A 26,889-nucleotide genomic window follows, 5' to 3' on the forward strand; every position below is an offset into this window, starting at 1 on the left:
TGATATAGACTTCAATGATGTTGATAGGCACTCGCAAGGCAACATAAGCAACTATTTACATTTCGAATTCCACACTTCATATACTGTGCAAAATGCAAAGAGATTGGCTTTGTTGAATAACTGTGTCCATAAATTAAGTGTTGTGTACAGTGGCAAGATGGACGAACTCAACAGGATTATAGCTCATAATGGTAAAATGATGACAGAACCTTAAAAGGGCTAGGTATCATAACGGTAATGGACGTCACATGAATAAAAGTTCCACCATTATCAGCTCACTTATACTCATTAAATATATTCACATCCAGCCATGTGTTCCCTGACAGGTTTAAAATGTACTTTTTTATGATAGAAAATGCATTCCGTATCCATCCACAGTATTATTCTTCGCCACAAAAAGATTTCTGGAGGCAGCAACATAATCTTTTTCACACAGTTTAATTTTGTACTGCTGTTTGAAGGCAAGTTCTTAATAAAAGCGATACAATAAGCTTGCAAGTCTAAATTTGAACAGCATTAGTTCTGTCTAATTAATTTATGAATGAAAAGGAAACATTGAATTTATTTCATTTTCATTGACATGGAAAATTTACACTTACAGTTTTAATTTGTCAGTATCAACTCTACATTGTATTCAATACCACTTGAAATAAGACCGGTAATCAAACCTTACACAAAACATACATTTGGTTAAATTGCACCCAATCTACATGCAACGTCTGGATTGATCCAACTAGCTACCTTTTATATTATTTAAAGACTTTTGTGCCAGTTGACGTCTCTTTCTTTCAATGATATATTCACTTTTAATCCTTAGTTGCTTACCATTTTAAGCATTTTGTAACATACTCTTTATTGTCATGCCACAGCTCACAGATTTATACATGCAGGTACAACAATATCAACAAATGTCACTTATTTTTACTAAAGGAATTTCGGAAGAGATATTTAAATCTCAAAGAAGGAACTGATTTTGAAGGGTCTAAGTACCTAAACCCTAGTTCGCCATCTGATGGACCAGCGAATATAATCACATCTATCTCTGGAACTCCCATCTTCTCTTCATAGAACGTTTTTGTAATGTAGCCTGGAACCTTAAAACCAAGAGCGTTCTCATCGAGAGCATAGGTATACCCTACATCTAACTTTCCATACCTGAGCACTCCAATGATTTTAACACGATGCGTAGGGTACCGTAAGTTCTTTTTTGCTTCATTGACGTGGTTCCTCAACCGATCTTCCGTTTCTTGTCTTTTTCTAGCTTCTTCTGATCCAGGGTTCTTGAGGTGTCCTCTTTCGGGTAGCACGGGCCAGTATGGGACTTGAGCGGCTGATTTTGAAGGGTCTAAGTACATAAACGCTATGGCGTCATCTGATAGATCATCGTATATAATCACATCTATCTCTGGAACTCCCATCTTATCTTCATAGAACGTTTTTGTAATGTAGCCTGGGACCTTAAAACCAAGAGCGCTCTCATCGAGAGCATAGGTATACCCTACATCTAACTTTCCATACCTGAGCACTCCAATGATTTTACCACGAAACGTGGGGTACTTCTTTTTTACTTCATTGACGTGGTTCCTCAACCGATCTTCCGTTTCTTGCCTTTTTCTAGCTTCTTCTGATCCAGGGTTCTTGAGGTGTCCTCTTTCGGGTAGCACGGGCCAGTGTGGGACTTGAGCGAGTCCTGTAGATTTGTCTTGGGTTCCATATGGTGGCTCTGTATGTAGCAGGGTTACGCGGTGACCAAATCCCAACATTTGGTTGGTTGGTGTTGCCGGATGTGTAGATTTTTTGGGCATGCCTCTGTTGTCACCGATTTGGGCTGTATGAGATGACGTTGGAATGGGCCGGTTGACGACTGAAGCATTTGGCGCTAACCCCGGGTCTACTCCTTGCAGGTTTAGTGTCGGCGGTTTCGTATCTTTCCCCCCTTGATCGGTTGTTTTGGGAGGAGGTAATGGTTGAATCGTTGGTGAGAACGGCTTGTCTAGCCCATCCTTGCCACTTCCGATGGCGCGTAGGTACTGTTGGAACGCTTCCTCGTGCACGGGATAGTAGCTCTTCCCCCAAGAGAACACAAAACCTCTTCTACCGTTGAGGTACTCATCTTCAAACTGTGACGCGACTTTGTAGCGGACCCAGTCGGAGACAACCTTCGTGTCTGCCGCCGAAGACTTTTCGTCTCCGCCAATCACAACAAGTACTCGCCCTGAAAAGTGGAAAAGGAAATATTACTATGTGTCCTACAAAGGTAAATAGCCTTTGGCAATGTCCAATACTGTATTTCCGTGGCCTACACATTTTCATCTTTACTCTTGAATTAATTACTGTAAATCCATTTATTTTCATGGGGTTTGTATTTTGGGGTTGGAATGGAAGTGAGGTTTTCGCGATTCAATTTAGTTAAGTTTAAATAGGTCGAAAAAATGCCGAAGCACTCATTATCATTCGCAGTGTAATGAGTTTGCAGGTGGAGAGGCACCGCGATAATATAAACACCACGAATGTTTCAATAATATATAGAGGGGGAGGGAGGAAGTGTAGCTATCCAAAACCTGAAAGGCGCGCAGTGTAAAATAAGGTATATGTCTTCTTACCGTTGGAGGCCGCTCGTAGAGCCCTATAGAGAATGGCGTAGCCAATTCCAGCATTCTTCTCGTTTATGGAAAGACGGGACTCATGGGCATTGAGAACCAGAATGGCGCACAGAAGTGGTTTTCCTTTCACTTCCTCGCTGACCTCTGCCAACTTCGGGAGCGAAAAACTTCTGCGCTCGATAGTGGTTTTAATACTAGTGGCTTGAGACGATTTCGTGACCAACGCCTGTACAGAATCTAGTGGGTACGTCTCGTCACAATTTATGATGAGGACGTCGGTAGATTTCGCAGAGGACGCCATGACTGTGGAGGCTAGTGTGGTCGCTCTCTCCACGACTGTGAAGCAAACTGTTCTGTCGGGAAGGCTTACGTCACCGAAACCACCCTGGCATGTGATATTGGCTCTGAGCCAAGGTCCCTGCGGGTTGGTGTTTTCGTCCATGCTAACAAAGCATAAGACTGCTATGTGGAACGTTCGAGAAGTAATTTCACCAAAGACGATTTTACCTATTCTTAAACTTGACTCCAGACTTTCACACTGCAGCAAACACGACTATAAAGGAAGTGTCGATACATGGGACAATATTTTACATGTTGGGAAATGTATTGATTGCTCACTGTTAATGTGTTATTTTGTTAGACTTAGCCGAGTACCACAGCATTTTTCGTGTGGCCACGGTTTTCAATATAATTTTGTATGGAAGTGAAAGAAGTTTTGCTCAAGGCAATCCGTGGCTGATGTTAAAACTGATATCTTTCTGGGAAAAGCTACTTTAGCACTTTTGAACTTAGATACATGCCCTGTACCTGGTTCTTAGTGTAATTTATTTGCTCAGAGGTTAGTTACTGCCTACAAACTTTCATGCATAAGAAGCACGTTCTTTCCTAAAGCTGTTAAAAGTTGTAATTTCAGTTGCTCTAAATCGACCGCTTTACTGTGATCCCCGTGCCCATGTTCTCCTCGACCGTGGCGCATTGTAAGACTTAATTCTACCAATTATTTATGCTAGCTACGTCTTACCATTTTTACACGCACTGAATACCAATGGGCAGTTTATAGATAATAGCCTGCCATTACCCTTTAGTAATCTGTGCAATCTTTGTTTGCAGGGATGCATACACTGTATGGACGTGTTATGAGTTCGTCATATCCTACATGTACTTTAATTTGTATCCTGGTCGCCGTTTTATATCGCCTTAAGTTTGTTTTGCAGATTATGCGTGTTTTCTACCACTACCTCTTTATGGTGCCCCCCCCCCACCTCTTTTTGGTGCCCCCCTCGGTCTTAATTACTAGAAAGCGACTAGTGTCTATATAAAAGTCTGTCTGCTATCTCAAAAGGCCGTGTGTCACCGCGATTTATCCCCCTCCCCTCTGCCACTTATTCTCATGACGGGGAATAAGAAAAATCGGCGTGACTCTGGTACTACCTGACTAAACACTAAGCAATGACAACCACACAGAAACTAAGGATTATAAGGGCTTTCATTTTATACATCTTTGATCGGCTAAGATTGATGGTGTTAAGTGTATGCTTCATCTCCGTCCAGGGTGCATGAAACTGAATTTGTATTTCAAATCTGTAACATTAACAGAAATGGCCTTTAGTTACATAGACCTACATAGAGCATTTGAGATTAGCAACCGAATCTGTTCTGACTCTATAATCCTGAAAAGTAGACTACGTCAGTGCTCAGTAGGCCATGCACGACCACGAACACAATAGACTACCAACACAACACAACAAGTTTCATGACAGGGTGTTCTCTATTCATGCTTCAGTAGCTCAATGAAATAAACATACATGCTAAAGCGGTTATTTTTAAATGAAAGTTTCGTAGGACATTAGCTGAATGATGAAACGCCATAAACGTACTTGCTATATAGTTTACGCTTTCCTGCTATAAGTACATCTGCCTGTTAGTGTCCTGGGCCTATTTGTCAAAACATACCACAACAGCATAGTCATTGCTGTCATATACATTCGAGGATGACAGGATATAGCCGTCTTCCTCCGGATTCGAAGCTATGGTTTATTATAGACGGAAATACACATCGATAGTGTCAATCATGAATGGTAAGTAAAACTTGAGAACGTCACGATCATTGTCCAAGCACCTGATTTGCTTCAAGCCAATATATCCAGCGATCTATACGCTTTATTCAGATCACTTTGAGACGCATATGACATCACAATACACAGATTAACGGTTTGCCATCATAGCACGCATCTTCCTCTTTGTCTGCCGTGTCTTAATTGTGCTCTCAGAGAGCTCAAGAGATCGTTTGATTATCTCAAGAACCTTAAGTCTGTTTTCATTGGAGAATGTTTGCCCTTTGATAAGGTTTGTCAGAAAGTAGGTGTTGTCTGGAATGCTTCCTGTGATCTCCCTTGCAGCCTCGGCGAGCTTCTTCCTCTGTTCAGTGTCGGTCCCCTGGGAGTCCAACTCGTCTTCATGTGTTAGGATGGTCATAGTTCCCACACCTGAAACAGGAAGGTTTAGGAAATATACATTGCAATGCCTCAGCCGAATCAACTAGTTGTTTGAACCTTTCTTTATCCATGAGATGCTCGCTTCGGCGTTTCATTTAAGGTCACGAGATAGGAATAAATTGTCAGACAAAATACAACAACGATGAAGGAAACAGAAAACACCAAAATGTTGATAAATTCCTTTGATGCGAACGTTGTGTGCAAAACTACATAATTCAAAGAATCCTTGCATTTTATGATGTGGTTTACCATACATATAAGAACAGAAGGTAGTCAAGAATAAAGCGTGGAAAATTGCACCTAAGTGATGACAACTTATTGACAAGCAAAAGACTTAAGATGAGTGATGTATTTTCTGTGATCGATACATGGAAGTTGCCAGAGCAGCGCACATGTACAGCGCTACGCCAAAACACTTGTGTGTTGACTTTGCCCTCAACTCAGAATTTGGCTGGTTTGTAACATGTATAAGCTGTCGCTTAAAAGCCGTCTGTAAAGCATCGCCGTCAAAAAGCAGTGCAAGAGACGCAAGGTGTAAGTCACCAACCTCGTCGTAAGAGCTGTTGTCGTAGGAAGTCCATGTGACACCTGTAGGCACCTTTGTGCAGCCGAGGGTCGCTGGCCTTAACGAACCACAGCACGACGTGAGTCTCATCCCTTAGCACTGTACCGACCCCTGTCAGCGACGTTTTCACTTTCTTTTCTGTCACCAAAATGATATATAAAAGACGTCTAATGTTACACATACCGAATTTAAAACACACAGGTCCGTAAGCACATGTGTATGTATACTTTGTTTCCGTGACTATGCTTAAGAATCGAAAAAAATCTCATTCCCCTGTGGTGATATGATCAATTTCGTTTAAAAATGCGTGCGAATGAAAATGAAAATATTTTGGAAAAAAGTTGTTAGATAAGCAATCAATTAAATTGAAAAGACCCAAAGCTGTACCTTAACTCTACCTATACCAAATGGTATGTTACCCACGCTTACATTTTGCGTCATGAAATAACGGGCGCTATTTCTGTTTTACTTTCTGTGTCTACGCTACTTCACTTACTACATTTACTACAAGACGGAATTAGGTGTATGATGTGTATTATTTTGCCGTTACCCTCCCAGCCTCATTTCCTGATGGCTTGCATGGAATTCTTCCCTATTAACTTTCGTATTCAACGGGACGACGAATCCAACGTACCTCGGTCGATACGGCTATCATCTTTTATGTCGCCGTTCAAAATGGCCAGTATTTCCTTCTCAGCGTCCCCACCAAGGAGGTCAAATCCCCGTGTGTCAAGCAGGGTCACCCCATCGGTGAGGGGGATGGTTTCCAAAAGTATCGTTCCTGTAACATAAATTGTATCTTAAGATAGACAAAGAGATGTTGAAAGTATAGAACAACCAAGGCAAACTACTGCAAGTAATGCACATAGTATTGAATATTTAAGCCGTAAGTTTCTGCTTTGACAGCTACAACTACGTTTGTAGTGTTACAAATATATAAACAGGCAATTTTCAGCTAAAATAAAGCTGTTTTTGGAGAGGTCATGATGTAGAAAACTACGCATGTTTTACTTATTATCGTCGAAACGTTTTATGTAGCTACCGTACTCCATCCAAAGGGCAGAATATCAAATGGTTCATTGACGAGAAAAATATCTATAGACTGGTCTTAAAATCAAATATACAGATGTTTTCTACTCAATATCTGTTATTATGAATCAATTTGTGGAGTTTTTAAAACCGCCTACCTTCGGCTCCGGTACTCTGTATTACAGCTGGTCCCTCTTCTTTGTCGTCCAGTGCCATGGCTACGGAATTAATAAACGAGCTTTTACCGGACCCTGTTATCCCGAACAGACCTACCCGCACACAGAAGTCTTTCATTTCCCCCTCCTCCGCGTCTGGAAAACTCTGTGTGATATTCCCTACCTCGTACGTTTTAAGAAACATTTTAAGATCGGTGATCTTACTTAGGCTCATTATTAATTTATTCTAGTTCACGAAGAAGGCTCTGAGTCAATGGTTAATTTCTGTAAGTTCACAAAGAACAGTCAAATTTAGGCAAAGAGACTAGGTAGATCGTTCAGAACTGGCGGGGAATCAAATGCACAGTCCTGCCTGTCTCGTTCAACGAGTGTTGAACTCGTGCCAATATAAGCTTGCTTAAGGGCAAAGGTCAACCTGCGTGATTGTGCAAGCGTGACTGTGAAGCCGTGTCAAGTCCGGGTCAACTTACTGGCTTCGTGGGCGGAGTGGATAATAGCGTAAAGCGCCCGGGATAGAAACCAATGATTCATTAAGACACTTTCGATTGTAAATGTACCTACATAAATAGATAAGACCACAGGCAACGTTAACTGTTTGTGCATTTAATGTGATACATCCCAAGCTGAACTCGGAGAAAAATTAGCAGAACTATAACAACATTGTGAAAACAACTGCCTCTGTTACGTATACCAGGCGAATGCAACACGATAAGTAAATGCTTATATTCACTTCAAATATGATATATAGATCCACAACGCCTAACCAAACTAGGAGTATGCTATCTTCCCATGCATCATCACCATTGAATTGTACTAGTGCCGTTATACCTACGTGTCACATTCATCATTAAAAAGGACTTTGTATAGTTGTAAAATTGGTACCTTCTTGCCACCTAGCGTGATGTGCTGTTAGATAGTATCTTATTGCTCTGACACTTACGAAACCATCGAGTCCTTTTAGTTGGTTCCTGTTTCCAACCGACTCATTTAAATTCCAAAAGATTTTACTTATATAAGAAATGCTTGGCTATGCCTGCTGGATTACTGGGCACACCACATCTCTGGCGTATACATATCGCATCAGAAAACAATGTTGGACCTTTTGTATTTCCACAATGGCATACAACAAAATGTATGGAGTGTTTCACGTGTATTGACATTTCCGTCATTTGCTATCCGTTCTTAGACTTTGGCATTACACAGCGACTATTCTGACAGAAGTTTATGTTATGTTTCTGCGTTTGAACAGAACTTAAAGATTCACTCCTTTGAACGTGTCAGCTAGTTCATTGTCGATGTAGCCCCTCATCCGCTCGCTCAGTGACAGTTCTCCCCGGATTTCTGCCCAGTTGTCACTGAGGGAGTTGGACGTGGTAATGTCCTCTTTCTTCAACTTGTCAATGATGGGCTGCACTCGCTCAAGCTGCGGAATGCAAACATGGGGTTTTCAGTTTTAAAGTGTGTATTGCCAATATCTTTCATACATTGTCTTGTATGTTTACCTAGTTAAAGCTCCCATGTCTTACTTCCAAACATCAATCGCATGTGGGGCATACTGAATCATAGTCAAACCACTCTTTGTACATACCGGGATGTGCTTCTTAGTAGAAAGGCGGCGGAAGAAGTCTTCCACAGTCTCTTGGGGCCCTACATGAACAATAGCATCCTGATCTTATTACGCATAGAATTACTAAATATAGATACACTGTGTCACTTGCTATACATTAATTTGTGCCTATTCAACAGATTATATTCTATGATGTGGCACAATTGCAAGATTGTTCCATTCACCAATCTATAGTCTCTTACTTCGAACAAACAGGTACTGTGTCGTGAGGCTAACCATGGATATGGAATGGATTAAGAGAGAAAATGCTTGATCATCAAACTAATACAGCTCTTTTAGATCCGTCATTTATGCTAACGCCAGTGATAGGTGTTTCCTGGAGTGACAGTTCTTTCTAAACTAAAATTCAGCCACAAGGATTGATAAGTGTCAGTGTTTCGCAATGACCACATTTCTCATGATGTGACCCGTCACATGATTTTCTTTACACCGACATATTGTATGTCAAGTCGTATGTGACCCAGTGACGTAATTGCAAGCGGCCCATCGGCCTTTCCCACCTGTCACCGGTTGATTCTTTCCCGCATCTTCCTCCTTCTTGTATTGTTCCTGTTGCTTGTAGATCTTGACGTAGCGCTCTGCAACGTTTAGTGCCGACCTCATGACCTTCATGGCTTCGACGTCGGTGCTGTAATCTAGAATCATTAAGGGAGAAAGTAGAAAAATATATGTGTATATGTGTTCCTTCGCACTGATGTAACGAATGAATTACTGACTCCGTGTATTGAGTGGAAGAGACTATTCTTTTTCTTTCTGCTGACCTCTTTCCTTCTTGTCTACGTGGTAGTTGGTAACAAAGAAGGTGTGGTCCCGGGCACTGCCGGTTGCCGCGGACGCTTTGGCCAAGGTGTCTTCCTCTTGACTTTTGCTAATCTTGTCGTGGTGAGTGATGACTGTGATCGGAGCTATTCCTACAACAACAACAACAAAAATTAAAAGCTGTAGTTATACCATGTTTGTAAGCTTCTTATATACATCTAAAACATCAAAATTTCCAAATCTGACAAACACAAACAGTATTTGTGGAATAAGCAGTATTGATATCGTACCTCTCGGACGCATAAACTCGCGCACAACGTTCAAATTTTCCCGGTGAGTCTGTCGAGGGCCTTGCAGACGAGGGTCTGCTGCCGACAGAACTATGATGATGGCGTGGAGCCAGTTGGGGAAGTAGTCCTCAGAGTCTTTGTTGTCAGCTTCTTTTTCAAATTTGATCTCCTACGGATTGAAGGATATTGAGAAACATAAAATTACCTATTTGCGACTCATATTCTAAGACGTGACTTTCATTCATAATTTCAACTAACTTGAAGATCAAATGTGCAACGCAAAGCGTCCTTATTACCTCTCCAGGTTTGATCCTTCCGAAGACGATGTTGGTCAGTGCCATGAATTCGTCAGCGCCATGCTGGAAGAACCCTCGAGTGTCGACAAGACGGAAGTCATTATCGAGGTGGTCCAGGAACTCTTGCAGGGCGATGGTGCCCTCCCCACCGCCAGTCTGGATATCAGCAGTACCTGCAAGAACATCAACACAGAAAAATGGGTCCCGCTAGCAGGATTCTTCACCATAGACTTCAATATAAATATATCCTCGCACGACTTGAAACTGGCGGAGAAGAATCACAGACTATGCATTGTTGTTTTAATATGACATTTCTTCCCATGGATTGCACATTTTACTCTTTCCGCACGTTTTCGAGGTTAATGAGTAACGTTTATGATAGATCGTACTGCTATGTTAATACCATGTAAACCAAATGAAACGCGCATCCCTACTGCCAGCGTATTGTATCTCGATCAGTCTTAGTCAGAATTTGAAATATGTGGATACACAATTGTGAGCTCATTCCAAATATAACACTTCTACCACTTACTTGGACTTATCATACATGTCATACAGCCCAATGTAAAACTAATTTGAAAAATAAAGATTCCACGCCCCCTTATTCTTCCGTGACTCGGTCACATTTCGACCGGTGCCTACATGCCGGGTCTCGAAGCCACAAATTTTTTTCGGCTCGTGGGGGGTGGGGGTTAGTGGGGGGGGGGGGGGGTCGTCTCGCGTAATTGCATGATATGTTCACGGCGTCTATTTGTTAACGGGTCCCGGGTTGATTCTATGTCCGAGCTAAAGTCACCCCCGAGCCCGGGCATGCCAAAAATAGCCCTATAACCGCAGGGTGTCCGCGTGGCCACGGAGGGGTCACGCTCGAAAGTGCAAACAAGTATCCCATTAACTACGCGGTGGGGGCCTTTTTTCCGATGTTGACCGTACTACATTCGCTGTACAATCGTCGCACAATCGCTTGCAAACTTCAGCTGTCTTTTTTCGGACTGTTGTATATGCGTCGGTGCTTGGTTCAGTAACAGCCTGCTTGAAAATTCTAAATCAAAATCGTACATCAACCTACAACGAATGTGACGGCGCGATGTCTTACCTTTACGAAGTCCCGGCTCCAGGGCCCTCTCACACGTGTTGATGAAACTGCTTTTCCCCGATCCGGTAGGTCCGAACAGCCCGATCCTCAGACCTCCTTCCTTCATGTCACTGATGTCAACTTTGGAGAAGTAGCGAGACCCATGGACATCCCCGAAGCGATAATCGAGTAGCTTGATCCTCTTGGTGTCTGCATCCTGTTGTAGCTGTCTCAGGTGCTCATCTCTCTCCCTCTCCTGCTTCTCGTATTCTCGCCTCTTTTGCGCCGCAGCTTCTCTGATCTTGTCCTTTGTAACGTCTATGTACTTGTGTACATACGTCACCTTTGGTTCCTCCTTGCTTCCCTGAGAACATCGTACATTTTCATTAAATACTACGTTGTAGTGGTTACAACTGGGCATACTTTCTATGATTTGTTCGATATAATTCAGTAGCCAGGCAGACGGAGCTCCACGTCCATCATTCAATAGTTATATCATCAGGCTACCCCGTAAAATAGCGCGTAAAAATCCGCATGATTTTTTTAAAATATACTTAAAACAAACTACTGTAGAGCGAGTTCCAAATGATGACAATAAACTTACCGAATTGCCTGCCATGTTTCTCTGCTGTCGGCTTATTTTTCACTATCGCGAATCAGTTCCTGTTGTAGTTAAGCCTACAGGCAAATACAAACGTGTCCCATACGCGCCAGGCACAAATATGGACCACACGAATTTCCCTGCGCCGAGGTTACAGACTGGGCGGCTTTCGAAACCTTTAGCAAGATCATGAATAGAACTTCCTCGAAAAGGTTTCGGGTCGTTTTGCATATGTTGTCTACTTGGCATCGTTTCATGTTTCAGTGCGCATGTCACAGCCCTCGCTTGACTCCGTTGCATACTTGCGCCATCAAGGCCCGTTTTCGTTGTGCCCAGTTTCACATCTTCTCTATTAAAGAGAACTGCACAACAGCTAACGCGCGGTTCACAAACTTTACGGGAGGTAGGACCACCTTTTAGTGACGCCATAAAGAGACAGCTTTGACCGGTGAGTACAATTCATATCTTCCAATCAAGTGAATGCAATTTTTTTAATCATTAAGGTGTACTACTGATGAATTCAACCTAGGTCCAGGTGAAAATTCAAGCTTGATTATATCTCCATCCCAATAGAAACATACAAACTATGTCATATCGACCATTTTGGTTTCGTTTTCAGACGGAAACTATCAGAAGGGAAGAGAGAAATTGTGTTTGAGAGAAATGGGCGCAATGGTTTCAATACATTATAAGCCCATATCACGGCAGGCTTACGGCGAAAAATTGGCAAATAGATGGCACAGTCGTCGTGGTATCATGCAAAATTCAGTCTCTCTTCATTTGAAAAATATTTCATCTAGCAGCAGTTAGATTAATATTGCTGCTTTTGGATAACGCATATTTTCATTCCATTTGCAATTGTCTTAACCAGCGGACTACAGTACTTCTGCCTAAAGCTAGGTGGCCCTGTAGGACTGTGTGGGTGGATGGGGGTTGTGGACATTTTGCTCCCTGGTTTTATGTACTTACTATAGACAACCCTATTGTCGGTCTATTAAGTTAAACGTAATCTACAACAAGGGTTTTAAAAGCGTTTCTGAAACAGAAGAAGAGGAAGCAACATCTTTCACTTTCAGGAGTCGAGTAAGCTGGGTCTGATTGATATTTGGGTATTGGTAATCATATCAGACCCAGCTAACTCAACTTCTGAAAGTGAAGGATGTTGCTGCCTGTCAGAAACGATTTCAAAGCCCACCATAACCGACTTAACCTGTCTCCACCGGGTCCACCGCGCGTTGTACATTTATCATGAAGCACCTGTAATGCTTTTGATACTGTTAAAGTTTTGAAGTTGTTCGCTTAGCGATCATACTGAAGGTAGTGCACTGCAGTTGGCCTCATTTCTGGCATATATCCAATTTGGAAGGGCCCACACTAGCCCAGATGCATTTAGTTAACCGGGTCTCCAAAACTTGCTACCTCACAAAATTAATCCAGACAATTTTATGACAGAGCAAGTATGTGAGCGCGATAAAAAAGTATAGGACACTCAAATTCCCCCTCTGATTCCCCTTCATATACCTGGCTGAGGAGAGTGGAGGCAGTTAGAGGCGATTTTGACTATTTGTGTGTTTTGTTGAATGACGAGCATTTTTATGAATACAGGTCACTTAATTTCTAGGGTACAGAGAAGTCCTCAATTGCGGAAAGAATGGGAGGGGAGGAATCTAAGGTATGTTCCAGTAACATAGTCTTGTTCTTTTTTTAATACTAATCTAAGGTATAAAAACAAGGAAATTATGTGTTCAAAATACGTCTGCTTGAATAAATGTCATAACAACGTAGCAATACTTGTCTTTCTTTCCTTTTGAATCTATGAGCATTGTGTGTCTAGATCATTGACTCGACGATTGAGGGTCAGTAAAGAAATCGCAAAAGCTTACATACCAGCCAGTCAGAAACAGATGTTTGCATTGTCATTTAGTGATACGTTTCTATTTGTCGTCAGCCTGAGGAAGTAATAAGGTGGCACGATCGTTATGACGACGACGCCGAACAACGAGGCATTGACGAAGCTGTAAGAGAGTTTGAAAAAAGACGAGGGGTTCAGAAGATGAAGGAAGTAAAGGAGGCGCTCTTTCGGATAAAGAAAGACCTGCAGCCGGAGAAGTACAAAGTTGGATCAAAACTTCGGCTTGGCAAGTTATTCCCTGAAAAGATCAAGGAGATTGAAAATATCAACATAGGTAGGTCAAAATAATATTTCTCCTCTTGGTGCTTTGAGGGCTTCATTGTCAAGTATGGCATTATCTTTGTACTGATCTACAAGGATGTTCATGGTTCCAACTGCGCGTGCGCAGCAACATTCGTTGTGGGTAATTAGGGTTAGGGTTGGAAGGCCCCAAACAGTTAAACAGTTCTTGTATTGACCATGATTAATACATGTCCAGATGTGTTTTCTTGATCAGAGGCCTTCACCTTTAATATGACTTATTACTCACAATGCATTTAGCTGCGCATCCATAGTTTGAACGAAGAACCTCTATAATGCACTGCGTCTACCATAATATATTTGAAAGCCCAGGGACATCTACAGAACAACTGTAAAGTCATCTTCTGTATCTTTTTTAGCAATGGTCGGCCCCACAGGAAGTGGCAAGTCAAGCTTCATCAACATTGCTGAACAAGTGATGATGGGTAAGAGCATCGTAATTATCAAATTTTTCATTTCCATTTCCCACCTGGATGTTATATGTGTTGTTGGTGATGGTGCATGTTTTCCAGTATTCTCTCTTTTGCACTTCGCTTTATGGTTATCACTGTTTTGGTTGTTCATTACAATACGAAACTTGCAATGCAAATAAACCACTAGGGCTCCATTATTTTTCTTTCACTGTTGTAATAAAGAAACTTACATATACGGTCTGCGATCTGCGGCTGATTACAATGTTATTCTTCGACATGCAGGACCTGGTGAAGCTACTGCCATTACTCAAAGCACGGGTAAGGAGGGAACGATCCACTTGGAGGAGTTCCTCACCAAGTTCAACTTCCGGTTGATTGACACCAGGGGATACTTCGATTTGGATGAAGGGTGGTCTCAGGAGTTAAAGAACATCTTAACAGGTATCAACATATAGTACATATCATCTACTTCAGCCATCTGATACCAAAATAAGATGGAGTCTCTATTGTCTGCTGATTTACTATGATGCAGGTTTATAGATAGGGTATATGTGTGTGTGTGTGTGTGTGTGTGTGTGTGTGTGTGTGTGTGTGTGTGTGTGTGTGTGTGTGTGTGTGTGTGCATGTAGAATGAAAGAAAGGTCGCCATAGTCTAACATTGTCAGAGGGAAATGTGTACCACCGCTGCCCTCGTTTTCTTGAAAGCTCACGCATGTTCTCGCCGTGCTGTGCTCTCGCATGAGCACATTTGAAAATGGCGCTATGTAAGTGGAACGGGATCTATTGTCGAATTGATACCTAAAAACGTATTGGCAATTGACATCTACATAAAAGGAAGCTCTACATGTATATACTAGTTTGCTTTAAAATTGTAAACGATTGCAGGAAAGATCCGCCCAGGCCAGACGATTTTGCGTGAGGGAGACGACGCAGCCCAAGCTCCGGAACAGCACATGCGGTCTAAAGAAGCGCCCTTCGGCGAGCAGATCCACGGTGTCATCTGTGTGATGGTGGACAAGGACCCCAGGCTGGAGCAGTACAAGACCAGGATGAAGTCAATCAAGGAGTACCTAAGGGGACAAGGTACTCTTCATCCTACTGTGTTACAGACATATGCAGAAAAACACCTTTGGCATGAAAGCTGATCTAAGTAACATAGTACATACTGACTCAAAGGTAAAACTTCACCCACGAAAAGATAAGGTATTTTTGACAGTCCTACTAAAGTTTTCATCAGAATTCACATGAACAATCACCTAGACCTTGCGGACACGTAACGTCATCAATGAACCAAACGTATCAGGAAGTTTATACCACCCGCCGTCTCGTGACTTAGGTATTGTTTATTTACAGTAAAAAATGTGCTTGCTTTTGAAGTTTAAATAGCATTTAAATGCATTGAATGTCATTGTGTTGCTCAGCCCCGTCAATAGAAACCATACCGAAGGCCTATACGTCCATTCTTTTCAAATATTCACCAGGTTACAGCCCAGTAGCTGCCCTGGCCTTTGAAGATGAGAAAGACTTCAAGGATGAAGAAAAACGACGTGACATCATGGAAGAGTTGTCTGCTGCAGTCGGCAGTCCTATAGACAAGTACGTACCTTGAGATAGTGTTTACGGTAACATAACGCCTATCCAGCTACCTATAGCCACCTCATAAAACTACCTCATTTGCGTTGCTCACTCAGTGGTTTATTCGGCGGTTATAGATCACTGGCCATGCGTTGTATCACGGCATATACATCGGGAAAGTTATTAACCTTTAATTTAGCATGGTATGTATATAAAATCGATGAGAACCGTTCGTTTGAAATGTCTACTCGTTCTCAATGATTTTGGGTTTGCTTTCTAGCCTATATTTCTGACAATTGCTTTTTTTTTTAGAACATTCCCATTCATTAACCACCTGGCATCGGGAAGTGACATAAAGAAAGACCCGGAGTCGGTGTTGAACGTGCTGGACATTCTGGACACAGCGGTGACGGCTGCTGAGAAGTTCATCAAGGTTCGGCTGCAGCGTGAGAAGTACTCCAAAGAACGTCAAGCAAAGGGGGCTGGTAAGTTTAACTGCAATACAAATTCAAGTCTTTCTTTTTCTTCTTCTTTTGTCTATTGTGTCCAATCTTCTTTCAGATAGTGGAAAGTTTGAAAGTGTACTAAAATAATTTCCCCAGGCCACATACATCCACCGCCTTGAAAAAGGCGTCTACAGAGATCTCCAATGCAACTTCCTTCAGTATGATGCACTCCTGTATATTTAAACTGTGCATACCTTGGGAGGCGGTACTGCAGAAAAGATCTTTCTATCGCTTCAAAGGTCCATAAAACATAATGTTTTTTTCACGGTGGTGGACATATTAAATCCGGCGGAGAAATGTTAATGGTGTTTGAATATTAAGTTGGCCTTAATGCATGCCATTGGTTTCTTTTAGGCCCTGAGTCCCAGTTGTTCAGTGACTTCATCCAGAGCATCGGGAAGGCACACAACTGGGACAAAAGTCGCATCGACTCGCTGGTCCAGCTGCTGAGTGACGACGACATCTATGACGTCAGCACCCTTCGAGACAGCTGGGATGACGTCAGCCCCAAACTGACGATGGGGATGCGGTCTGTCCTGAAGCAGGCCTTGTCTGTGTAGTCATTTCCGCACTGAGCAATTAAGTCTTCATGCGGCATTTTTGTGTGACCAATTCGTACCATACAGACCGATGCAACTTGTAATGACCAATGAGTGCAGGATATATATAAAGACATCAATTGTACGCTTTACTAAATCTATTCGTTATTTTCACCTCCTAGTACACTGTGTATTCTGCAGCTGTTTTAAAAGATAAGACAATAACAACACAAAATTTTACAAGTTTAATTTCTAGACAAGACAACAGATATCAACTTTTAAAGTCTCAACGCTGAGTTGAAAACTACAAATACACGTATACATGGCTACATAATTTGATTTATATACACTTGCTGGAACCTAGGGCATATGCATGTATCGTATACCATCGACATTCGTTTTTGATAAACACTACATCTGTAGTCAACTTAGCGTAAGACAACAATAATTGTAGGCTAAATGTGATTAAACAATACGATATAGAGGAGAGAAAAAACTTCGCTGCTATCATTTGACAAGTTCAGTTTGAATGAACTATTTTCTGTTTCTTATCTGAAGGTGAGACAATAATGTACAGTCAACGTACTTTGTATTGTTGATACACGTAGTTCTCTGACAATAAATCATTGTTTCGACTCAACAAATTGATCGAGAAGACTGCTATGGGAAAGATTTCAATAAGATGACACAGGATACGTTGTCAGTCTTCCTTACGTAAAAGAATGACGACGTATCTCATTATCTCATTGTATTCTCTCCCACAGCAGTCCTCTAGATTGAGCTGTTTAGTCGTGTTCATTTGCAGAGCTGCATGTATCAAGAATACAAAGTACATGGAAAGCACATTATTGTACTCACCTTCTTAAGTATGCACTGTATTCAAAAGCTCTCTGCCAAGTAGTTGCCTTGATCATCTATCTTTATTATTGGGCACAAATGTGCTTTTTGGCCGTTCTATAACCTGTTGTAGGTCTGGATCATTAATAAACAGCATTTAACTGCATTTTGCATCTTTTTGACTGATTTTATTTTTCAAACGACACGTTGTATCTATAGATAAGCAAGAGAGTTAGTTCCCAAAAGACGCCTTCAAAATAACTCGTTCTGTCAACCCTGTAATGCTGCATCTTGTAACGTGCACGTGGTCAATCATAATCAAAGCTGGCGGCTTTAAACAAGACATATTTACAATCCAGTCAAAGCCACAAGTCACCTGTTAAGTGTGTCAACATAAAAAACAATACTGCCTTTGATCACCTTGACAGCTAGTGTACGACTGTTCAACACTTCAGGATGAATGTGGCCTGTGCAAACACATGGGCATGTGTCCTGGTATTATTAGTTTGTGGGCATCTTGTTTTTTTGGCCCACCTAGTTTTTTTTTTTCATCTGCGCACATTAGATTCGGAGTCTGCAGAGGATATTATTCCTGAGATTTATTTGCAGTGGCATAACATAACGTAACGTAACATAAAATATGACTCTAAAGACCGTTGACAAGAAAAAATTGGGGGGGGGGCAGAAATCTCATCTACCAGTAAATCTTTTTCTTGCAGCTGTGACAGCAGGCAAATAACAAAGGCGTTAACAAGGTAGTAAACCTTCTGTATCCATTGTTTTCAAAATGAGAATGTTGTGCAAGCTTCCCTACCCTTTGTTAAGTTTTGATGTGACTTAATATAGTACATGTATCATTTGAGTGACGCTACCTATATTGATTGGAAATCTCATAAATCCTTACATCCTAACTTCTAACTTACACCGATGTTGTGTTGAATACCATCATGTTGAGATACATTTCATATCTAGCGCTGGTATCTTTTTAGTTTAATTTTTATGTATCTTAAGCCATTACAATTTCTTATGTACCACAAATGCAAATTATTGACTGCGCCTGCTACTCTTTCACTTTCTATTAAAGGTCATCCTGATCATGATTTGCCGTCCATGCCATTCTGTGTGGTATCCATGTCACTGGAGCCAGTGGAGGCATGTTCCTTTTCAAGTGAATACGACCTCATTTCTTACGACAAAGTATCACGAGGGTTGCTTACCATCACAACATGTACAATGGGTGCATATACATTGATTAAGTATACAATAGTATGTATTACACATTGATGATACAATACAAAAGATACAGTATGTCCTGTTTCTGCGTAAATAAGCAGTCATAAGTGACAATCTGTGGTGATACACATTTTAATGTGTATACGCCAATCAACTCAACATCACATAAAACAAAGACACAAAGGCATTGCACCAATACAACATGATATCATATTCATCTTTCAAAGTTCGTGTCTCGCCTTTGAGGACAAATCCTATACTGCCAGTCCCACAGTTGCTTCTTGAACGCAAGTGGCGACATGATTCGTTGGTGGTGGCTGACGAGATGTGCTGGCTCTACAGGCATGGTGGTTACTTAGGCATGACGTAGTTACTGACTTGCAGGACTTGTCGCTGTTTAATAGAACCGCTATGGTCGTTGTCGGTCTCTGTCACTGATTGTATCTCCTTGGAGCTCGTCTTGCTGGAGGAAGTGTCTGAACCTGCATCACTCCCCGAACCACTGTGATTGTTGTCGCTTTCTATCATTGATTGTATATCCTCTGCGCTGGATATCTCGGGGTATCAGAGTAAGTTTTGTTTTACTATGAAAGCTCAACTTTACCCTCTCCTAATTAAAAAAAGGGAAATGTGAAATTTCATGCATCTACTCTCTCAACCATCACTCACTTCCAAACCGTCATTGATATTTCCCACCTGTTGCCTCAAAGTTGTTCGGTGCTTCATCTTCCCGTTCCACCATTTCCTGTATCTTGTGAATCTTGACGTAGCGTTCCGCAACTTTGAGTGCTGACTTCATGACTTCCATGGCGTCCATTTCGGTATTGTAATCTAGGAATACAGAGTAGTGCAAATAATTTGTTTAGATAATTTTCCGTCTTAGGCTCCTTTCTGTCACACAAAAACGCGCACACACACACACACACACACACACACACACACACACACACAAAAACAAACAAACACGCATACACAAAACAGTACTTCCATTTTCCATGGAGGTAACAACATCTCCGTTCACGGAGACAAATATTTTCCATGCTGTCTAGATAGAGAGAGGGGGAAACGGTACGTCAGCGAGAGGGTGGTGAGCGAGGGAGTAGATGTGAGAGAATGAGTGACTACAATGACATTCTGTTCTTCTAAGTGTAATTGTAACGATGTAAACTGAAGGCGTATGCGCAAATAGGGGTCTGGTGCCAAAATAGCATGTTATCTGTCTTAACCACCTTACCGGTAATTTACTTTTCCCACTGACCTGTTTTCTTCTTGTCTACATGGTAGTTGGCGACAAAGAAGGTGTGGTCACGGGCGCTGCCGGTTGCCGCCGACGCTTTGGCCAAGACGTCCTCCTCTTGACTTTCGTCGATCTTGTCGTGATGTGTGATGACCGTAGTAACTAGCAAAAATGAGAAGATGATCCTGTCAATCACAATGCATAGCTGTAGAAAAAAAATTAGCCAGTCCGAATCTTAATCAGACAGCCTTTTTTCGGCGTAATAATCCAGTTCACGGATTCGAGATGTATTGTTGGCAATGTTTCAAACGTGAAGGCCTCTTTGAAACATACACAAAATATATTCGGACATGTATCGAGCATGGTCTAGAGAAGAACTGTTGGCAAGTCAGGAGCTTTCTCTTTTGACATATTCCTCATAATACATATCGCTGCGCAAGCACAGTTTAATCCATGAACCAGCTTATACGCCAGCTTCACAGGTACACTACAGCTTTTCATATCACACAGAACTGCAGGCTATACATAAATCATAACTCTGACTACTGTTTAAAGTTATCTCATAAAGTGGCCTCTTGTTTGATGACATGTTCGATGATGAAATAGTTCGTGGACAAACGAACTTTTGATACTCCGGGCGACAATATAATATCTGTGAAAGAAATTAAAGCACATATGATTTACCTCTTCGACGCATGAAGTCGCGCACTATCTTTAAGTTGTTCCGGTGAGTGTGGCCGTCTTGTAAACGAGGATCTGTCGCCGACAGAACTATGATGATAGCATGGAGCCAGTTGGGGAAGTACTCCTCGGAATCTTCATTGTCCACTGGCCTTCCAAATTTGACCTCCTGAAGATTGAAGAAAACAGACGAAACAATGTATCGGCACATGAAAAATATAAAATGGTGAAAAAGTACTACCCAACTCACGAGCTTTGTCATTTTGTAAGATACAGCTCACTCGCAGAAAATCTAAACTCGGTAATATATTTTGTAAAAAAAAAAGTGCCTACAGTACCTGGCCAGGTCGGATCCGTCCATAGACGATGTCGGCTAGCGCTGTAAACTCTTGAATGTTATGTCGGAAGAGTCCTCGCGTGTCGACAAGACGGAAGTCATTGTCAAGGTCGTCCAGGAATTCTTGTAAGACTATAGTGCCCTCCCCGTGAGCTGTTTGAACGTCGGCCGTACCTGCAGCAAAATAGTCGCGTGAAATATAGCGTTATCTTAGCGAAATGTCATGAGTTTTCAACTGTTTTTGTTTATAAAATTTAAGTTCATTCACTTTGTCACTCTGTTTTCATTTGTGTTTGTATGCTTGTTTGTATGCTTGTTTGTTTGCCTTGGTGTGTATCCGACTTTGTTTCCGCTTGCACAGGGTTTATGTTTGTTCCGGGCTGATTTCTAATCGGAGACTGACAGGATATTGACTTGAGTTGGGTGATGTCCACAAGGGACATACTTGCCGAAGTGGCAGGAAGTTCACACCAGAGGTGTTGAAACTATCCGTTAGTCAGATATGATAGTCCAGGCCATGGAAATGCATATGGATTCTAATTTACGGCATTTATTTTGGTACGTCTGTTCCTCTGTGTTTTCGGGGTTATGTATTTTCCATATGATTGTTTAATAGATTTCCCTATCTGTGGTAGAACAGTAAGCAAATTTAATGTGCTTCTCCTACTTACCTCTGCGAAGGTCCGGGTTCATGGCCCTTTCACAAGTGTTGATAAAACTACTTTTTCCTGAACCAGAAGGTCCAAACAGCCCGATCCTCAGACCCTCTTCTTGTATATCACGAATGTCTAGTCCGTCGAAGTAGTGTTGCCCGTGAAAATTGCCGAATCGATAATTAAGCAGTTCCTGTCTCTTCCTGTTGGTCTCGTCTTGAAGTCGTTTCAGACGCTCTTCTCTTTCCCTCTCTTGTCTCTCTTGGGTTCGTCTCTTCCTTTCCTTGGCCTCTTTGACTTTGTCCTTTGTAACGTCATTGTACTTGTGGACGACCTGTGTCTGTGGTACTGGTGGCGTGCTTGGCTTTAGAGAGGGTGAAGATATCGTAGTTTAAACAACGTTTAAACAATTTAGATTTTGATATTCAACAACAATTAAACAAATGTTCTATTACTACATGTACGTGTGATGTGTGATGGCTATTACTACGCCTGATGACTAAATCTTGACATACATGCATGACGTATTCTAAGATTCTCTATCTTTTTCTAGTACAAGACCGATTAATAGTCACTCAAAAAGGACTCCATCAAAGTGTATAGGTCCAAATGGTAATTCATATGAAGCGTTTTAGAACTAATGTTGATTGAATGTTCCCTATTGATTATGCAAATGAAACCTTGCTTTACATGACATGTGCTACCAAAGCTATCATCATTTCTGACAAACTTACAATATCTAACAAAGCTAGAGTCAATTCCACATTACCGAGAGGGTGTTTGTTGCCTTTTGTTCTAACATTTGCAAAACCTTTGTAACAATCTAAGGGAGATAAATAACTGTTTAGAACAATTTCCAACATTCATTTGATGTTCTAAATAGTTTCTGCTGTGTTCCAACATGTTACACAAATTTCTAACATTGCACATGTTATTTGTATTATTTTCGAAACTGTTGGAAAATAGGATGATCATTTGTTCCTACATGTTCCAACATTATAACAACATGGTATAACTGGGTCAGTGGGCTGGGAACAGCGCAATTCACACATCCCTTCAAAGTATAGGGGATTAGGCCTGGGTGCCATGCATAGACACCTCAAGACAAAAGTCCAGACGTGAAATCTAAAAATATACAGAGGCAGACAATAGAGTGCGATTAGCACCCAATTTTATGGGGGCAATAACCCAAATCTACCATTTGAAAAATGATGCAAATTGTTCCAACATGTTCGAACAGTGAAACAATCACATAGATGTTTGAAAATTGTTCTAAATAAAGAGATATTTGTGCAATTACTTTCTAAATAGTTCCAACATATATAAATAGGTTCAAACATGTTCAAACTTTCATTCTTCATTGTTTGAACAATTTATAACTATTTTGACTGGAATAGTCTTTTGTCTAAAATTGTTTGAACTCACTAGCAATATTACCTGAGAACCCTCTCGGTGACATGGAATTGACTCTACCTACAAGCCGAATATACATTCATTCTTCAGCTATATACTGTTTCAAAAAATGTAAAGGTAAAGCTCCTATAGCCTTGTTTAGGACGTAGGGCAGAAGTTTGTTAACCCACGATGTCTAGGGGACGATATTGGAAGGCGTAGCCCAGCGATATCCTTTCACTTCCAGCGCCTTACTACTTTCTGAACATACCCATTTTTACACCTGAGTGGAGTGATACAACGTCCAGTCCCGTGACCTCTCTATCTTGTGTCCGCTAGCCTAGCAACTCAGCTATTTCAAATAGGAGAGTTACACATGAAGATAATAACACTTACAGAAGAGCCCATGTTTGTGCCGATAGCTGGGTTGGCTCACAAAGCGTTATGGACACAGGTTTCCGCGCTAAGGTTTCTGTGAGTGGGTCCGAAACCATCGAACAGAAGTTCTGCGAAAAGGTTTCGATCGTTTTGCATATGATGTGCATGACCTTACGGCCGAAAAATGTGTACTTAAAGTATCGAGAAAAACTCGGGCATTTTCACCTCTGACCTAACTCGCTTGCAGCAGACAAAAATGGCGTCTGGGGTAGAAAACCAAATCAAGGAAGAGTTTCTCGTGTGCCAGATCTGTTTCGAAGACTACCACGAGCCAAAGGTGCTGCCATGTCAGCACACGTTCTGCAAGAAATGCCTGCAAAACATGGTAGCGAAAATGGGGAAGTTGACCTGCCCCAACTGTCGCCGGGAGTGTCAACTTCCGCAAAATGGCGTGGAAGAGTTGCCAATCAGCTTTTTCGTAAACAAATTGCGCGACATCATTGGTAATGGTGGTGGTGTTACTCGAAGCAGTCGTTGCACACGTGAGGACGAATCCTCAACAACGTCCTACAGCTTCGACTATCGGGAGAACATATCCACGGCGTGCACGGGGTCTAACAGGCTACCGACGGCAGACCGTGCTCACAACGTAGTCACAACGGGCGACACCGCTAGGACAGCCGCCCAACACACAGGGTCTACTCCGGCAACCGGATACTCCGGACAGAACACCAGGCAGGCACCCGTTCGAGGTAGGTCCAAACACAGAACGTTGTGATGCAAAATCATAAAAAGCCACCATTAGGCTGAAGGTTTAATGGTAAATGCTCGAGTAAAAAAAACGAGTAAAACTCTGATGACTGGACACTACCGGAACAGTCGTCACATCCATTATATAGGACTCTTAAGAAATACAGGTGAATTTTATTCTTTCTTTTTCGGTGTTTACGTTGTTATTAATATACAATATCGATAGCAAATTCGGATAAACAACAGGATAGATCTATCGTCCGACTTGATGCAAGACTGGTTTCGAATCATCTATCAACCATTGATTTTGTTCTGTACCGTTATACAGTTCTCTCGTCTTCTGGGCGTTATGATGCAATTGATAACTTCTTTGTCCACCTCTGTTCTACACGATACGTACATGTAAGTATCATGGACACAATAATGAATCTACGTCTCTAAAGTTTTGAATGGCACGTTTCACACACACACACACACACACACACACACACACACACACACACACACACACACACCTATGCGCACTCATTGTAAGTAACGTTATATTGCTTTCGAAAACAAGAAACAAAACATATCATACCTTCATAAACTTTATAGGATTGTGATTTATTTGTGTTATTCATTATTGTGAATTTTTCAATGATTCTGTCTTTGCATATCTCCAAACATATAGTATAAAATTGAAAACAAACTATTCTGTGGCATTTGATCGAACTTTCTGTTAGTGTGCCCGATGTGCCTAACATAAGGAAATCCAATCAGAATAAGATAAACAAACACACAAGAAACAATATCTCCCGTTTCACGGAGGCAATAACCTACTCTCCAAGCAAAGGTTTCTATCGAGGGCCTAGGAGTGGTCTGGATTTTTAACGCCTCCCCCCCCCCCCCCATCTCTACTACATAACGAATAAGGGTGGAGCTATACTTTCAAGGAGGAGGGGGCGTTAAAAATCCAGGTCACTCCTTGCCCCCTGGTGTCGATCGAAACCTCTGCTTGGAGAATAGCTAATGAGAAACAATTTCCCTCTATACGTATCTTTCACCATCATGCATAATGTATAAACGATGTATATTGTTTGTCTTCCAGCCGGATAGAGTACTGCCCATACTGTCTTGGCTGAAGGACCAAGACATCATGACCGCTCAGGATCTCCATGACAACTGGGATGACGTCAAAAACATGGTGGACATGACCAACGCCATGAGACAGCACATCACTGAAGCTTTAGGGGAATTCATTCAAGCAGATAATTGATCTATGTGGCCGCTTGAAGTTTTGCTTTAAATTTTAGGGCACACATGATGAAGTATCATATGGATGCTAGCGATTTTGTATAAGATATAGATGATTGCCTGAAGTTGTGCAAAGGAAAATAGTTGTAAATTTCCAAGATTCTGGTCAGATTCCCAAGTTGTTGCTACGGGTTCCTTCTACAAACGTATGTTTAATTTCTTTATGTTCTTTGCCAAATGTCTATATGTAAAGAACAGGAGATAACCTAATGCATTCATTTACGTCAAAATAGATTACTATGACGAATTTCAGGTTAGCAAGAAGCAGCTTTGATATGATCTACAAGTATGTTCGGAAGTAGATAAAGAGAATAGTTGTACTAATAAGTACTTAGAATAATGTTTATCTTTTTTTAAATATTTGCACATATAATGCGAATAAACAACAAACAAACAAACAAATAAATGTGCTAGTATTTAAATAGATGTATTTTACACACAACAGAAATAAAACCCTGACTTAAATCAGGCTGCATATGTTGAGTCAGTATGAATTTTGTGCCTTGATTTTGAACCCTTACAGAGCGTAAAACTTTCTGTGAAGCGGTCCAACTCATTTCTTGATTTTTTTAGTGTTAAAATGAATAAGACTCTTCAATTTGCACATTCACTTTTGCTTTGATCCACTAGTAAGTATTCATTGATAGAGGTCAATATGAAACTAGTATATCATGGTCTGTTTAACAAAACAGACACGATGTAAATACATCAGTTTTATATTTACTTGCATGTGCTTACGAGTACCGCCACAGTGTGCAGCTGATCATAATATCGCCTGGGGGCGCTTTAAGCTAGGCTATCCAATAGATTTTGGTAGCGAGTGTCACCAGCTTTCGAGCCTTCCCGGGCTTTCGAACCTCCCATCGCCACATATGGAATCTATGATATATCAGTGTTTGACTTGCGATTTAGGATGGTTGTGGCAGTTGAACAGAATACAGATACGGAAGAAAACTAGCATTGTACGACCATGTAACTGTGGTAAATTACCATTGCTAACTTCGGGCTTTGTATCTTCTGTTATGGAAATTCCGTGATCATGATTTTCGAGTGGCAGATAGATTTTGAGCATGAAAATATGTGTAGATTTGGGCTTTATAGCAGTTTAATTTGAAACTACAAATTAGAATCTAATTTGCATGATTATTGAGGAAATGTTGTGTTCTGCTGTGTTCCATGATAGATGTAATTTACGGCGTGCGTAATAGATATCAAATATGTAAATAGGATCTATTTGCATAGATATCGATAGATACATATTACTTTAATGCCATACTGATAATAATGATAATGAGGTAACGTTTTAATGTCAGATATAATCCAATCGGTGAACT

General features: G+C 41.3%; 5 protein-coding genes across 6 annotated transcripts; 2 read left to right on the forward strand and 3 right to left on the reverse strand.

Annotated features, from left to right (window-relative positions):
- Positions 1-421: 421 nt before the first annotated feature.
- On the reverse strand, positions 422-3,004 carry LOC136436912 (uncharacterized). The gene is made up of 2 exons (XM_066431308.1): positions 2,604-3,004; positions 422-2,215 (listed from the first exon to the last, which is right to left on the reverse strand). The coding sequence occupies exons 1-2, from the start codon at positions 2,902-2,904 to the stop codon at positions 912-914; spliced, it is 1,605 nt and encodes a 534-aa protein (XP_066287405.1). The 5' UTR covers positions 2,905-3,004; the 3' UTR covers positions 422-911.
- A 3,293-nt stretch (positions 3,005-6,297) lies between these two features.
- On the reverse strand, positions 6,298-11,706 carry LOC136436913 (uncharacterized). The gene is made up of 9 exons (XM_066431309.1): positions 11,520-11,706; positions 10,937-11,279; positions 9,841-10,013; positions 9,545-9,713; positions 9,257-9,406; positions 8,996-9,130; positions 8,457-8,515; positions 6,851-8,291; positions 6,298-6,444 (listed from the first exon to the last, which is right to left on the reverse strand). Exons 1-8 carry the CDS (start codon positions 11,532-11,534, stop codon positions 8,121-8,123), a joined length of 1,215 nt encoding a protein of 404 aa, XP_066287406.1. The 5' UTR covers positions 11,535-11,706; the 3' UTR covers positions 6,298-6,444; positions 6,851-8,120.
- Positions 11,707-11,842: 136 nt separating this feature from the next.
- On the forward strand, positions 11,843-17,764 carry LOC136436914 (uncharacterized). Of its 2 annotated transcripts, XM_066431311.1 has the most exons (9): positions 11,843-11,964; positions 13,138-13,188; positions 13,465-13,702; positions 14,088-14,153; positions 14,424-14,582; positions 15,027-15,224; positions 15,623-15,737; positions 16,029-16,201; positions 16,577-17,764. In XM_066431311.1, exons 2-9 carry the CDS (start codon positions 13,168-13,170, stop codon positions 16,780-16,782), a joined length of 1,176 nt encoding a protein of 391 aa, XP_066287408.1. In that variant the 5' UTR covers positions 11,843-11,964; positions 13,138-13,167; the 3' UTR covers positions 16,783-17,764. The 2 variants fall into 2 exon arrangements, with proteins under 2 accessions (XP_066287408.1, XP_066287407.1); XM_066431310.1 differs by lacking the exon at positions 11,843-11,964 and having other exon boundaries at positions 12,703-13,188.
- Positions 17,765-18,115: 351 nt separating this feature from the next.
- On the reverse strand, positions 18,116-23,691 carry LOC136436915 (uncharacterized). Its single transcript, XM_066431312.1, has 6 exons — positions 23,528-23,691; positions 21,758-22,103; positions 21,088-21,260; positions 20,753-20,918; positions 20,090-20,230; positions 18,116-19,662 (listed from the first exon to the last, which is right to left on the reverse strand). Exons 1-6 carry the CDS (start codon positions 23,537-23,539, stop codon positions 19,511-19,513), a joined length of 990 nt encoding a protein of 329 aa, XP_066287409.1. The 5' UTR covers positions 23,540-23,691; the 3' UTR covers positions 18,116-19,510.
- A 2-nt stretch (positions 23,692-23,693) lies between these two features.
- Positions 23,694-25,633, forward strand: LOC136436916 (E3 ubiquitin-protein ligase TRIM56-like). Its single transcript, XM_066431313.1, has 3 exons — positions 23,694-24,261; positions 24,588-24,661; positions 25,350-25,633. The coding sequence occupies exons 1-3, from the start codon at positions 23,766-23,768 to the stop codon at positions 25,515-25,517; spliced, it is 738 nt and encodes a 245-aa protein (XP_066287410.1). The 5' UTR covers positions 23,694-23,765; the 3' UTR covers positions 25,518-25,633.
- Positions 25,634-26,889: the final 1,256 nt, after the last annotated feature.

This window comes from Branchiostoma lanceolatum, chromosome 6, assembly GCF_035083965.1.
Source record: "Branchiostoma lanceolatum isolate klBraLanc5 chromosome 6, klBraLanc5.hap2, whole genome shotgun sequence".
In the NCBI taxonomy this organism is placed as follows: Eukaryota; Metazoa; Chordata; class Leptocardii; order Amphioxiformes; family Branchiostomatidae; genus Branchiostoma; species Branchiostoma lanceolatum.

Bases quoted from the DNA above. Each gene is read 5' to 3' on its own strand.
- LOC136436914 (XM_066431311.1), top strand. From the start codon at position 13,168: ATGGGAGGGGAGGAATCTAAG. The intron at 14,154-14,423 runs GTAAGAGCATCG...TTCGACATGCAG, and splicing joins TGCTGAACAAGTGATGATGG to GACCTGGTGAAGCTACTGCC. The intron at 15,738-16,028 runs GTACGTACCTTG...TTTTTTTTTTAG, and splicing joins GTCGGCAGTCCTATAGACAA to AACATTCCCATTCATTAACC.
- LOC136436916 (XM_066431313.1), top strand. From the start codon at position 23,766: ATGGCGTCTGGGGTAGAAAACCAAATCAAGGAAGAGTTTCTCGTGTGC. The intron at 24,262-24,587 runs GTAGGTCCAAAC...ACCGTTATACAG, and splicing joins CAGGCAGGCACCCGTTCGAG to TTCTCTCGTCTTCTGGGCGT. The intron at 24,662-25,349 runs GTAAGTATCATG...TTTGTCTTCCAG, and splicing joins GTTCTACACGATACGTACAT to CCGGATAGAGTACTGCCCAT.
- LOC136436913 (XM_066431309.1), bottom strand. The intron at 9,714-9,840 runs GTAATAAGGACG...TTCAATCCGTAG, and splicing joins GAAGGATCAAACCTGGAGAG to GAGATCAAATTTGAAAAAGA. The intron at 8,292-8,456 runs GTATGTACAAAG...TGCATTCCGCAG, and splicing joins CTACTAAGAAGCACATCCCG to CTTGAGCGAGTGCAGCCCAT.
- LOC136436912 (XM_066431308.1), bottom strand. From the start codon at position 2,904: ATGGCGTCCTCTGCGAAATCTACCGACGTCCTCATCATAAATTGTGAC. The intron at 2,216-2,603 runs GTAAGAAGACAT...TCCACTTTTCAG, and splicing joins TCTACGAGCGGCCTCCAACG to GGCGAGTACTTGTTGTGATT.
- LOC136436915 (XM_066431312.1), bottom strand. The intron at 21,261-21,757 runs GTAAGTAGGAGA...ATTTTGCTGCAG, and splicing joins GAACCCGGACCTTCGCAGAG to GTACGGCCGACGTTCAAACA. The intron at 19,663-20,089 runs GTCAGTGGGAAA...CTGTATTCCTAG, and splicing joins TGTAGACAAGAAGAAAACAG to ATTACAATACCGAAATGGAC.